The sequence below is a fragment of the Sphaeroforma arctica genome (genome assembly GCF_001186125.1).
Source record: "Sphaeroforma arctica JP610 unplaced genomic scaffold supercont1.134, whole genome shotgun sequence".
NCBI classification, from domain to species: domain Eukaryota; class Ichthyosporea; order Ichthyophonida; genus Sphaeroforma; species Sphaeroforma arctica.
Window position 1 is genome coordinate 32,198 of NW_014040424.1, and position 14,880 is coordinate 47,077.

At 45.7% G+C, this 14,880-nt stretch overlaps 3 protein-coding genes across 4 annotated transcripts; 2 read left to right on the plus strand and 1 right to left on the minus strand.

Annotated features, from left to right (window-relative positions):
* Positions 1-2,822: 2,822 nt before the first annotated feature.
* On the plus strand, positions 2,823-3,011 carry SARC_02853 (hypothetical protein; the record flags this gene model as incomplete). Its single annotated transcript, XM_014303357.1, has 1 exon — positions 2,823-3,011. The coding sequence occupies one exon, from the start codon at positions 2,823-2,825 to the stop codon at positions 3,009-3,011; it is 189 nt and encodes a 62-aa protein (XP_014158832.1).
* A 721-nt stretch (positions 3,012-3,732) lies between these two features.
* SARC_02854 (hypothetical protein) lies at positions 3,733-4,071 on the plus strand (the record flags this gene model as incomplete). Its single annotated transcript, XM_014303358.1, has 1 exon — positions 3,733-4,071. The coding sequence occupies one exon, from the start codon at positions 3,733-3,735 to the stop codon at positions 4,069-4,071; it is 339 nt and encodes a 112-aa protein (XP_014158833.1).
* A 2,408-nt stretch (positions 4,072-6,479) lies between these two features.
* Positions 6,480-9,804, minus strand: SARC_02855 (the record flags this gene model as incomplete). 2 transcript variants are annotated; one of them, XM_014303360.1, is made up of 6 exons in its annotated part: positions 6,805-6,868; positions 7,026-7,322; positions 7,649-7,705; positions 7,944-8,083; positions 9,393-9,433; positions 9,536-9,641. In XM_014303360.1, the coding sequence occupies 6 exons, from the start codon at positions 9,639-9,641 to the stop codon at positions 6,805-6,807; spliced, it is 705 nt and encodes a 234-aa protein (XP_014158835.1). The 2 variants fall into 2 exon arrangements, with proteins under 2 accessions (XP_014158834.1, XP_014158835.1); XM_014303359.1 differs by lacking the exon at positions 7,649-7,705 and having other exon boundaries at positions 6,480-6,868; positions 9,536-9,804.
* Positions 9,805-14,880: the final 5,076 nt, after the last annotated feature.

Sequence of the window (14,880 nt, forward strand, 5' to 3'; positions counted from 1 at the left end):
CTTAGACGACGAAGACCACCAGCACCATCCACTTAGACGACGAAGACCACCAGCACCACCCACCTAGACGACGAAGACCATGGGTACCACTAGGCAATTAAGCCACCATGGGTACCACTAGGCAATTAAGCCACTATGAGTACCACTAGGCAATTAAGCCACTATGGGTACCACTAGGCAATTAAACCACCATGTGTACTACTAGGCAATTAAGCCACCATGGGTGCCACTAGGCAATTAAGCCACCATGGGTGCCACTAGGCAATTCAGCCACCATGGTACTACTAGGAAATTAAGTCACCATGGGTACTACTAGGCAATTAAGCCACCATGGTACTACTAGGCAATTAAGCCACCATGGGTACCACTAAGAAATTAAGCCACGATGGTACCACTAGGCAATTAAGCCACCATGGGTACTAGGCAATTAGCCTCCATTGGACCAGGCAACTTAGTCCTCAAAAGCGCAAGGCAACTAAGACATATTCTGATATTGAACTGGTTTCGAGCAGCACCGGGGCGGATACGCCCGTAGATTGGACCGACTATGGTCATCGAACGAGAGATGAGAACTGTATAGTGCACGCAAAAGAGTCGGCTACATAATCACAGTATCCGAAGATTGATTCTCCGGAACGTGGCTGACTGGTCATCCTTTCCGAATACTACACAGACCACTCCAGTACTCGAGAAGATGGTGCCGTCACATTGCAGGCGCGGCATAGGATCAAGGACAGCTGTGCCCGACAACAGGACAGGTTATGCACATCCTCACATGGAAGGTACTATTACTTTACTGGGGTTGGTTGCACCTGGGGGGCCGTCGTTCCCACGGAGTGAACAGGCTACCGTTTAGTAGCACTCGGGGAACCAGAACTATCGCATACAGGCACGAACCATCGACAAACAGGTCAAGCAGGCGGCTAAAAGCAATAGGGCCTACACGCCTTAGTCAACACCAAGCTACCGGTAACCACTCTAATGATAAGAAAATACAGTTGCGAGAAAGCTATCGGCTTGGGACTGGACCGGGTACACATAGGGACTCGCGCAGCGCACATACCCATCTCGGATGGGCCACTAAGAACAGCAGCATGAGTTGCCAACCCCTCTCTCCATAGTGAGGCCGAGCTGGCAAATACATACTTCTTTTCCACCACATCCGAAGGGGGTGATCAACGCAATCGCAAGCGACCATTGTGCCTGAGAGACGGTACAGATTCGGAGACTGGGACTGCCCAGCAGCCGAGGGTGAGGAAACTAAAGCAACACCGATGCAACTGCAAGGCAACGGACATTTAAACAGAGGACAAGAGACAGATGACCCACTACGGCCTGAGAACTCGCGCATGCAAAGCCGGCGATAGGGCAGAGAGCGGCCCTACGCGAAGGCTGGACAAACAGACGGTCACCTGATACAAATTCTGAAGCTACACCAATCAATGGGTATGATATCCTGAAGCTACATCAATGAATGGGTATGATATCCTGAAGCTACACCAATTAATGGGTATGATATCCTGAAGCTACACCAATCAATGGGTATGATATCCTGAAGCTACACCAATTAATGCGTATGATATCCTGAAGCTACACCAATCAATGGGTATGATATCCTGAAGCTACACCAATCAATGGGTATGATATCCTGAAGCTACACCAATCAATGAGTATGATGTCCTGAAGCTACACTATGATATCGCAGTGCACACAACGCACACTCAGACTCGGGGCGACGGAGCCGCTGTGACTGCGCGACTTCGATGGCTAGGTAGAGAGAAGCAGGCCAATATGGCAAGAGGGTAGTAAACAACCCACCAGGAATGAACACTGGAGTATAAGGGGGGGGTGGGGGCAAGAGCAAGTGCAATAGCTGCGTAGGAAGCGAGTGGCTCGAGCAGACAAGTGCGCCAAGCATCTGTACAACGTATGTGACAGGGATATGGTCTCCCAACCTCTTATCACGTATGACGTACGCGACAACACGCGCGTACATCGCTGTCTGATATAGCCATGGTGTGTGATAGAACTCACGCTTCCCACGTAAAGTTCACTCGAGTATGAGGTATCAGATACTACCACGGCTTGTTGACTGAACCAGCCGCTCGGCCTGATATAGCACACAATCTGTAGGAAACACCACACTCCATTCACATGCCGCATATCAGCTGACTTGTAAGACATCATATACTACCACGGCTTGTTGAATGAACCAACCACTCGACCTGATATAGCACACAATCTGTAGGAAACACCACACTCCATTCCAATGTCGCATATCACCTGACTTGCGAGGCATCAGTTACTACAAAGACTTGTTGGGCTAGTTGACTTATCCAACCCCCGACTCTAATGCAGCACATATATTATTGGGAAACAGACTGAACACACAAGCTGTGCCTGGTTGCAGCGGTATAGGATTCAACTTGACACATATCTCTTGTGACTAGAGTGCGACAGTCTACCTACATTATGTCAAGACGACTGGGTCCTAGGCCAGTGCAGAGGCACTAATACACCCAAATGCAAGCTGTCAAAAATCAACTTCCTCACACCGCTGGTATTTCCATGGCTTGCAAGACTCCAAACTAAAACTAATCTTAAACAGTGGCTCGCTCTACGGCAGTTCGCACACCGGCAACTAGACACGTGGAGTGACTCATATGACCGTTTAAATACACAGCGGCCGATAAGAGGGCGCGTCGCGGTGGACATGATGCAGAGAGAAATGCACAGCCAGACAACACCGGGGAGACAGCTTTCATATATAGTCGGCGGAAGCAGAAGCGTGTCAGTGATATGAAGGCACAGGGTTGTATATCATGCCAAAGGGCCAGACTCGGCTCGAACAGGACAAGAGAATTGAAATGTCGGTCAACTATGACCACGGAGAAAGAAACCAGGACTTCGACGAAAGATACCACAGCAGAACGTGCGCCGAAAATATCGGTGATGGGTCTGAATACTCGGAGACTGCGCGAGGACATGTCCGGGTGGCTTTGACAAATTAGTCCGAGAAGCGAAAACCGGGCCGAAAGATTAAACACCGACAGATAAGGAATCGGGACTGAGGCGGTTTGCTTTATGCTTTTGTCCATGCTTTCAAGCGAAAAGGTTTGTCCCGTAGTTTGTATTAACCTTGAAGGGGGAGGCCATATCCGGCAACTCAGTAGGCCAGCAGATTACGCTTATCATCGAAAGTATGGATTCTATTTCTTCACCGACCTGAGACACGGTTCAGGGGCAATCCTGACCAGAGACGACACCGAGATACTCCAAGGAGAGTCGATCAAATGCGCAGAGAAGAGTTGCCACATAGGGGGCAAGTTGTATCGCAATTCGCAATATGGGCCAGACAAAAGCGGCCAAAAGGTATCCGAATTGATAGATGAAACTGTTTACGGTCAGCTAATGAGAACTCGCACTATCGAATTTCTGGGCACAGAAGGTGGCTAGGCTAATTGGCAACCATATCTGAAGCCAACGAACAGAAGGCGTAGGTTATTACAGGCAAAAGAGGCGACCACTAGGCAACCAGGTCCGGAAACCAATAAACGATCAACTCAAAGACGAATTTCTTCATGTCAAGTAAAATAGACCGCGAAGAGGGTACCATTTCCGAACACTGAACACGCCACATATAGCCACTGGTATCCGGTCACTATCACGGTTCAGGCAAAGCACTGGGTTTATGGCAGCCGTAACCTAAGACTGGAAGGTCTTCGAACAGATATGTCGGTTTCTATCGCGTTACTACAAGCAGACCATGTGGCTGAGAGTGGACCAAGGCCGAAGACCGGTCACCAGAGGACCAGCATCATCGCACAGTGGTCTATGGGGGTAATACGGCGACCAATTGACCTCCCAACCGGTCATGGTTACCACAGATGGTACGGCCACATTCCTAGTCCAGGTCAAGGAGACCGGTATTTACCAATACCATCCAACGACTGGAAAGTCCCTAATTCAATTAGGGACGCATCTCGTCGAATCAGGGGCAAGGCTGGCAGTGAGACACCCACTACCCACGAACAGGCCCCGATCACTAATGAACGCACAGACACACATTAGCATTACAGGACAACAGGCTGCAGATGTACCTCATTCCGGATACTGACCGTGCTGTTGTTGAAACATTTAGCATAGCTCACAGATCCAACGAGTCTGATGAGGAGCATCCGTATCTGATGAAAGGACAGACTTGTACAAGTAACTAAAAGATATGTACTGTGCCGCATCAGGGAATATAGATTAGAAGATGCCAATCCATAGGCGTACTAGCCTGCCTGCAATGGGCACATACAGTGTCAGTAGCCTCTTTTAGACACACACGGGACTGAGAGGGGGTATGTGCGACAACAGAAAAGTTTTCATATGGCAACCCGAGAACGGATACTACAATCGCAAACCATGCAAATTAGAACGACGAGGAACAACCAAATTTGAATAGTAATAATTCTCAGGTCAACACCCATAGCATTAACGGCCGAAGACGTGTATGAGAGGCGGTCGTACGCGATGACTACAGTGGATATGCCATCGCAAAGCCGGCAGCGGATGCAAACCGATAGGCGACCTTACCCAAAAACTAGGTACATAGGCCAGTGTCGGCAGCGGGTAGAAGGCCCAAGCTTCAGTACATATATGTTCATCAAGTAAACGGCTGGACGATTGGAGGTAAACATACCCTCCACTACAGACGGACAGGCTAGATTCCATTGCAGACGAATAGACTTGAGATTACACTGCAGACGAATCGGCTAGATTTCAGCGGACAAAGTGGGGGGTGTCCCTTAGACTGGGAAAGGAGGCGGCCGATAAACAACTACTTTGGGAGACTAAGCAAGCTTTGATCAGTCATTCGGCTTGCTAGACACATGGAGACATTGCGGCTGGATCCGGGGTGTGCGCAAGCTACGGTTAGCAGCTATGGGTTAGCGAAGAACGCCAAGAAGACTATTCGAGCATTGCGTGGAGACCATAGCCATTGTCCAGTCAAGTATGTGCGTATACCAGTGATGTATGCGCCAACATCCGCAAACCTTCGATTAGTACAACTGACTTGACAAAGTAACGTAAATCGTGCTATCGACGCGAAGGTTTTGTAATTAGTCAGCGGGACGGGCAAGCTTCCCCCAAGAGCGACAGATACATTCGTGCATTCATAACAAACTTAACCGGAAGCTCCGCCATCTAAAATCCGGGGTTGGCGGCCTGTACATCAAAACGTGGGCGGCACAAATCGGTCCTATATTTAACTTATCCAGATTCTTGAGCACAAGCGGGTGATTGCTAGATCAAACAGATTTGTCCTTAGTGGACCGCGCCGTATCTGGAACAACAGTAGCACAGCCAGCCTGGTAGACTAGAGAGGCTATTCCAAACTGATGCTATTTGGGTAAATTATGTGCGCGACTGCGACAACACTTCACGCCCGAGTCGGCAGGCCAGGACAGGCTTGAGTCAAGATAGACAGCAACGATACGGTACAGGAAGTACAGGTAGACACACAATCTTCTGGCAACGACCCCAGGACCAAGGGCAGCGAAAGAGAAGAACATGCTCGAACCCGGTGATCTGAGCAGAAGCTCAAGGGCCTTGGCACTCATAACACACTGGATCATCAAAAAAAACCCCTAAAAACCCAGTACAGCCCAGTGTGAGCGGAACAGATCCAGATTTGTAGTGATAATTTAGACACACGAACTTGTTCCCTCGACCGGTGAACAAACGATCAGATAGAAGAAGGATAGATAGACGGCTCCACTGAGGATGGGCGCGGAAATATTGTAATATACACCCCCACTGCAGGAGGCATTGTACCAACGAGACAAGTCAGGCCAGGCCAGGCTACGACAAGTCAGAGAGCTAAGGCACCGATGACAAACGCACCAAACCCCTTTGGCTTATCAGCACAGCACATGTGGTGGGTGTAGTCACTTGATCACGATGACCTTGGAAAGCCATGCAGCGCAGCACAGCAGAGCATACACAGACGGAACGGAACAGAACGGAATGGAACGGACTAGAGTCCAGTGTTACTTGGATCCACAAGCATGAGTATCGAAAAGATAGCTAGATCAGACACTCCCAATTCTCGAGAAGCCAAAGGGACGGGCTGGCACAGACAGAGAAGGGCCCACTCTTCAACAGGCGAACGTATTCTGCGCTACCAGATCAGACGGCCCAGTGCGCCCGGGTTAAAGGCCAGGCCCCCGCTATCGACAAGACACACAGCTCAACATGATTCAGAAAACCGCAGCCAATCAGAACATATCGACCGCACACAAACCCTCCGACTGAACTGATACAGTTCACCCGGCGAAAGCAGCGAGACACGCGGCCACGCGGGAACATCGGGTACTTAAAATTGGCACAAGCAAACGGAACAGCAACAGCAGAGCACAGCATAGGCAGCAATGGGCAAGCTTGGATCAGATCAGATCAGATCAGGAACAGTATACTCCAAAGGGATGGAACGGGCAAAGCTATCGGTAACACGCGGCGATTTTAAAGGGCGAGACTTTCTAATAGAGGCTTCTAAATACAGGTCAGGTGGAGTGGGGTGTGGGGTGGGGTGGCCATCGGGCTTCGGGCACACGAGATTCGGTTAAAACAGACTGAGGCCGGATAGCGGTAGAGCAAAGCCACAGGTTCTAAGCAGCGGGTGCGCATCACATTCTTATGCGGCTCGCATATCAGGGAGAGGTATCTTTTATATATAACTATATTCACGTCCGCCTTGTGGATTTGGGCTACAGGCCTGTTCAAGCCATCGAGAGCATGGGACGGGTACATTTTCATTTAATCTCGACGGGGTGAGCGAGATCGAGAATCTCTTCTTGCCGATTCCCTTCTGGGTGGGGATCTGTTTCCGTGAAGCAAAATTTGATGGACTTAGTAGTCACAAATCCAAGGTGAAGAAAACTCGGAAGAGTTTCGGTATTCAGACCTGGAGTGGGACCAATGAAAGTACTACCTTGAGACCACACCAACAACAAACAAGTCACTTAAGAGTGTCGTACCTGGAATCACGGGGAAGGGGCGCGTCCCTGCCGCCGGGCGAAGGACTTCTCCCTCTCGCGGGTGAACGAGAGGAGCGCCTGGGAGTCCTCGAGCGTCTTGGCGGAGGAGATCGAGAGCCACCACGACGTATCGGTGAGCGCGAACGTGGTCTGCGAGGACTGGGTGAACGTCTGCGACGGTATGGGGATGGTGAGCGTCTGCTGTAACCACCGCGCCTGTCATCACCATATCTGCCTCCACCGTACTTGTCGCCACGGCCGCCGCCCCGACCGAAATCGTCGTATCTACCACCACCACTGTTTGAAGGTTTGAAACGACCACATATCGGTGAGTGGTTAGCATATATAGGAAGTAGGCAGGTAGGGTACCATGAGGACAACATGACACTGTACATGAATAGATGATAAATTCGCAAGGACAAGGACCTGGTCACATTGCCAGTGGAACAGGAATATGCCCAGCGGTGAGCACCAAGATAAATACCATTTACACTCAGACAATATTGAATTCACGAGGACAGATCGATATTACAGACGCATAAAAGTGGTTGAGTACTTGACACAGGTCAGAAAGGTAAACTGTTCCTAAATGTATTGTAACAAATATGTTAAGACGTGCATACCCTGGGCCAGATCGGCCGCCTCGACCACCATCTCTTGGGGGTCCGCCGTCTGGCGCACTAGTAAGTTGTGGATTGACGAATATGTCCGACATTGACAACCACACCATTACATAAGATACAATAACATCAGTATATGAACCGGCAACAATCGATAAACGAACACGCGTTCAGGACGTGATTGCTATGCAGACCAATTCTAGGCCAAAATATGGAGTATGCGTGCCTGATAGAACATCAGGATGTGCAAGGATGAACAAACCGAATTGAATGAATGTCAGTTATAAGAATGAAATACCTGTTGGGACATTCTCGGGCCCAGTGACCACCACGCCCGCACTTAAAGCAATCGTCGTTTTTAGTTTTTGGTCCCTTTGCCCACTCCACGGCAATGCGAGCTCCACGGATCTCACGCCCATCCTCAGCCTTCATCGCATCCTGAAGAAAACATACTGAAATGTTATGACTCAAATACTGACACAGAGATTCAAAATGTTACCCAACAATTGTGTGTATGACAATTGACCTGGATATGTGAACATGTATATGTGGAAAGGCAAGTGTTCTTCAGACATATTTATGAAAACTTGTTAATTGTGTAAAATATATATATATATATATGTAGATATTCATGCGTATGTATGTACGTGTTCATACACAATACATACATACATATATATATGTACTTAAATATACATATATATATATACATATATATTATATATGCTTGTATATATATATATATATATATTTAGATATATATTTTATTTATAGACACATCTAAATATATATAATAGATGTATATACATATATACATATGCAAATGAATACAAATACATATATATATATATACAAATATATTTATATATATATACAAATATATACATATATGCATATAAATATATATTTTACATATATATATATATACAAATATATTTATATATATATACAAATATATACATATATGCATATAAATATATATTTATATATATATCAATGTTTGAATTGAATCTACATATATATATACTTCATATACACATACATACGGTGTGTGTGTGTATGCGTGTGTGTGTTGTGTGTATACACGTATATATATATATTATACGAATTTAACATAACAATATAAATAAACACGTATTTCAGTTTCAATATATATATATATATATATAAATAGATGATGTATGTATATACATGATACACGTATTATATACATATATATATATGTGTGTGTGTGAGTGTGCGTGTTTGTATGTACGTATATATATATGTGTGTGTGAGTGTGCGTGTTTGTATGTATATATATATATATGTGTGTGTGTGAGTGTGCGTGTTTGTATGTATGTATATATATATGTATGTGTGCGTGTGTGTATGTATGTATGTATATGTATATATATATATATATATATATATATATATATACATATATATATAGACATAAATATATATATATATATATATAGACATAAATATATATATATATATATATATATAAATGTGTGTGTGTATGTATATATATATGTATATATACATTTGTATATATTACGTGTACACGTACACGTGTGTGTGCGTACGAGTGTGCGCGTTGTTTATCCTCTAGCAGTGTATGTTTCGAAAAACAATCATATCAACGTTGGCGTCTATATACTTGTCAGTCGAAACATGCAACAAAAAATGCAACAAAACATACAATAGCACGGACATGCTACAAAACAAAAAACAGAACGGACAAGCACTGAAGACGTACCTCTGCATCGCGTTTATCTTCATAATCTACAAAAGCAAAGCCTGCAAGAAATAAATAATTGAGGTTAGTCTCCGCAACTACTTATAATATATCTCATTCCTTCTGAACTCTATGAAGTGTATTGTTGCCGAAAAATAACTTACCTCCGTTCTTGACTTCGCAGCGATTTATCTTTCCATACTTGATGAAGACATCCTCAAGGTCGGCCTCGCGGATGTCGTGACTTAATCGGCCTATAAACAAAGACATAATGAAAGTATATGCGCAATTCCCTCTTGTGGCACTTGTGATCTGTGTCGTAGTGAAAGGTGTAGATTTGTGTTCCCCAATGTCTATTCTTCACATGTGTCATCAATGATTTTCCCGACTCCCTGTATCCAGCAGTTTGCACTTCGCCACTCGGGTCTCGGCCCTACTCTCTACAGTAGAGAGAGTCTAACTCTTAGAGAGTAGGGGGCACTCAAGCACCAAATCACTACAGCCCCACGGCCCACGGCCCATACACTGAGGCACGGCCCCAGCCCGACAACTCCCACAGCAGCCCGCACCAGCACCCCCGGGCACCAGAGCCCAGACCCTTCACACAATCAACAAGAAAGTTCACAGGCGTTGTCTCAAGATCAACTCTCACAACAAGACGAGACCGCCCTCAACAACATGTTGGTGGATGATCTATTAATAGAACTAGGATCCTCTTTTCTAAAAACCTGTAAAAATAATTCAGGAAAAACCGGAAATTTGAGATGTAGGTATGAATGTTTTTAATATTTTCTGAAATAAATAGACCCCCACCGACACTGTGATACAGGGACCCAGCCGCCCCCAGGCCCCCAGCGACCCAGCGGCCCAGCGGTCCAGCGGTCCAGCCCCCAGGCCCAATGGCCAGAGCCTCAGAGGGCCACACTAATCATATTTATGCGAAGCCTTCTTGTTCTATTTTCAGAAGGCTATGATTTATGTTTGTTTGTTTTTTGGGGTTCTTAAAAAAACAAGAAAAACCAAAAGATACTTCAGAAAATTTATTTTTAGAACAAACCCGTTTCTTAGCCTCCTCTAACGACGACTGAATTTTGTTCGTTCTCCACAATTAAGTCCAGAAGCGCCTTGGGTGCCTCTTCCTTCTGGAGCGCCCTGTGTAGTCCCATCTGTGCTACTTGACCTTGACTAAGCTGTTGCCGTGGAAATTTCATCACGCTGCGAAATGCATCATAAGAACGCTTCGCCGATGACGACAAATTCTAGGGAGTGTACATTTTCAGATGCAAATCAGCTGGTTCCAAAAAAAAATCTACTAGGAGAATTCACCACCGTTGTCAATTCCTGAGTACGATTCAAATCACCAAAGGCGACTGACACTTCCTCCGGTGTCGAAATTTCTTGTGCTTGATTTTGAGCGTGTTTCAAAATCTGTTCACTACGAGTAACGTGCACAATATCGTAAGGTGTCACTTGGGGTACCGGCTTCGTGCGGCCAATTTTGCGTCTCACTGGGCTAGCCGAGTTAGAATCCGCCATTAAAGATTCACGAAGTTGGCGGAGACGGATGAGATGAAGAATTTCCTTGGCATTCTGCACATGCGTCAGCGTCTTCAAGTGGCCATCGATCAGAAATTTACTCTGGCTGCTTTTAACCCTTTCCGACGTAAAAACCAAGTTCTGGGCCTACGAAAGCAATCAAGCCAGCATCACGTGGATTGCTGTATTTTCTTCATACTCAGGTGCCGGAACCATAGAAAATGCTGTCTCCACCTTAGCACAGATTGAAGGCAATCGACGAGATGAACTCCGAAGAGCTTTTTTGATAGCGAGCAACGCTTAGTAAAGACTGTTAACTCTGAAATAAGAGAACTCGTTTAGAAGTGCCGTTATGGACGGCTCGGCTGCTGTATTTATTAATCATGTTTCTATGTGGGACAAGAATTTTGCTAACGACGGGTGATTGTATAAATACCTGCATCTATGGTTTTGGTCTTCTAGCTACTAAATTATGATGACGTCCGGTGAGTCATCATTATCCCTCATAAAATGCTATATTCCTGTACCTGGTCTGGTCTCCTGGTCCCGTCCTGAAATAGTCCGGTCCTAAAATCCTCTTATAGGTCCTGTCCTCTAGTCCGGTCATAAATCTCGTCTATGGTAATTTGTCCACAGTAGCATTTCTTGGTTTCGTGCCTGACAATAGTTGCTGAGATACAGCATCCTGGAGTAGCCGACGTGCTCTCGACTCCAAGTTTTTACGTATATGTGTTTTGATTTTGGTACCAACGTGATTGTCTCGGCGCATTCTGGACATCTAAAATTGTGGTTCTTAGTGCACTTCGAGTACCCCAATGCTTAATCAAGGTAATGAAATAAATTACCATCGCATTGGTCTATGTCCACTTTACAGTGGTGAACAAAATCCCATTTAATGAATGTTCCTAGCATCTTCTCATTTTCCTGAAACTTTTCGTATGCTTTATAGAACTTAGCCAAGAATGACAAGTGGTCCATGGTCTGCCTGTATTGTAATAAGCTGGGCCTCCACATTAGACTCTATAAATAAACGTACTCTTAAGCAGCAGTACGCAAATTATAAACGTACTCTTAATAGTACGAGGAACTTAAGTTTCCTAAATGTACTCTTAATAGTACGAGGACCTTAAGTCTCCTAAATGTGCTTTTAATAGCACGAAGAACTTATGTTTCCTAAAGTGGTTTTTAATGGTTTTATTATTTAAACCTTTTCCATTTAACATATCAGATATTTGGATGAGGCCATTAAAAGGCCTCAGTAAAATACCAAACATAAAAGAGTTGGTCTAGTTCTATTAATAGAGCTTTATTTACTTTCCAATTTTATTTATATCTGAATACTTCGGTAGCGAGATGGCTCAACCGAATATAGGTCTCTAGGGACTATTAACGTTACCTAGTTGATCCTCCGATAAGCCAACCAGATGTGCCAGTCTGATGAAGGCTAAGTCGGTAATTCTTGATAGTGGTAAGTTATTGGTTAAGACAATAACTAAAGACGTTATTCATATCTATCCTGATTAACGGTAAGACATGCAGGGCGTTAGTGGATTCTGGGGCAAACAGAAGTTGCATTGATTCGACATCCGCACACGATTGGGGATTGCAAATTAAGTCGGCTCCGGAGGGATCCTATATATACCTAGCTGATCGTAGCCTTCGTACACGACGAATAGGCTCCACCGTACAAACTCCAGTACGATATGGTCTAGAGCTCACAGAACAGTCTTACGAGCTAATGAATCTACCACCGGCTATCCAGGCCAGGATCTTATGCCTGGCTTAGGGCTATACGTGGGAAGCCTTCAATCGCCATTCTCACCCATAGATCCAACGGAGCTAGACAAACTATTGAAACCAATACCGTTGAGATAACCACCAGATTTGACCGAGGAAACCGGTGTTCGCCTGGAACTAGACAAAGAACTGAGGGACAATGACGGTATTCGAAGATAGGACAGGTGCAGACTGGAAGGAGGCGAAGTTAGATTGCCAGTGACATCAGATCAAGCTGCAAGGATGCGGAAGGCAGTAAGGAACTTTGTAGCAGTCAAATGGATACCATGGGTAGATAGACAGGTGCAGAAGTGGATTCAAGATTTGGTCATAGTTCAAAGGGATACAGCCACTTCCGTCAACTTACCCTTGCTCGCCGTGCCAGAGTATACTCAATCTGGAGAACTAAAGAAAGTGCGAGTGTGTTTGGACCTCAGAGCGGTGAATGCATTAATACCGGCGGATCAGTTCACTATTCCCCGTATCAACGACATAATTGGTAACATCAAAGGGAAGAAATATTACATGACATTGTATCTAACCGCAGCGTACCATCGACTCCCAATTCACCCTGATTCTCAGTATCTATTCAGTTTCACACATGGCAAAAGCCAGTATTCTTTTATATCAGCGCCATTTGGACTACACACACTGACGCAGCAGTTTCAGTGTACACTGAGTGCGATATTGCAAGGACTTCCGGCATACCACTACCTGGACGACATCGTAATAGCAACAGATGGCTACGAGGAACACGTACGAGTAGTGAAAGAGGTCATTCGGCGGTTGACGTACCACAGTTTCAAACTAAACCCTTCAAAATGTCATTTTGCAGTCAAGGAAGTCATGATCCTAGGGAATCGGAATTGATATTTGCCATGAAAAGCAGGCCAAGCTCATTGACTGGCCAACCCCGAAGAAGTACAAAGACATTGCATCGGCCTTGGGATTAGCCAACTTTCTTTACGAGCACCTACCAAACTTTGCAGAGGTAGTTGCCCCACTCCAGGAATTCGTAAGACAGAGGCCTAAGGAAATCGTTGGAGACAGGTGGAAACAGAGACACCAGCAAGCTTGGGATGCCATGAAGCAAGCCATAGTTGAGGCAGTAGTGTTGAAATTTCCCGTCGACGAAGCACCTTTACAACTCGAAACGGATGCAAGCGATTACGGTATTAGAGGTGCATTGTTCCAGACCATAGAAGGGAAGAAGCAATACTTAATGTTCTTCAGCAAGACCCTCAACGCAGCACAGCGCAATTACGCAGCACCCATGTAGGAAATATTGGCCTTGGTATATGGTCTCACACACTTCCGGGATCACCTCGAAGGTCAATGCTTTTCAGTGTTGACTGATCACAAGGCATTGGTGTATATGAACACACAGCTAAAGCTGAATCCGATGCTACAACGATGGCATCACATCATAGTGCCTTTCAATTTCACTATCTCGCACATCCCGGGTATAAAGAACGTGCTACCAGACGCGTAGTGTAGGCTTCATGAGGGAACTGCTGAGACTGAGGACCCGGAGGTACTGTATGCAGAATGTTGGCAACTTTTTCCAGAATACTTTGAGCAAGCGCAACGGATTATGGGTGAGAATAATGTCGATGTCTTTGCTTTGCAACAGGATCACCATTTGCCACGCTACTACACCGACGATGACAGGGGTGGAGCGTTTGCACATTGTTGGAAGGATATTGACGGATGGATGAACCCACCATGGAGATTAATCCATAGAATGTTGCGCAAGATACGATCCGACTACCGTGGGCACCCCACGAGCCTTGGTTCCAGTTGTTCAAGTCTCTTCTACAAAGGGAACCAGTATTAGCTCCAAGGACAGCCCACTCCTTCCTCAAATACGGCAAATATGCGAGTGGCAAGACACCATGTGGTCACACAGTCATTGCCAGAGTAGGCCCACGCAATGGTTACAGCCTTCCAGTGACGTTTTCAGCACGATTGGGATATGTCGAACCGTCCTCAGTATCGAAGGTCACCCCATTGGATACGTCTCGGCTTGTATCGATTGCTACCTCGGAAGTAGCCATGACGGATTCTTCAGATGAGGAAGAGATAAGCCATCGCACACAGCTCACCTTGTGTCAGCATGAGATTGGGCATCATAGAGCAGAGGATACAGTTGCTCAATTACAGCAGAACGGACATTTGTGGCCTAACGCTCTGGAAC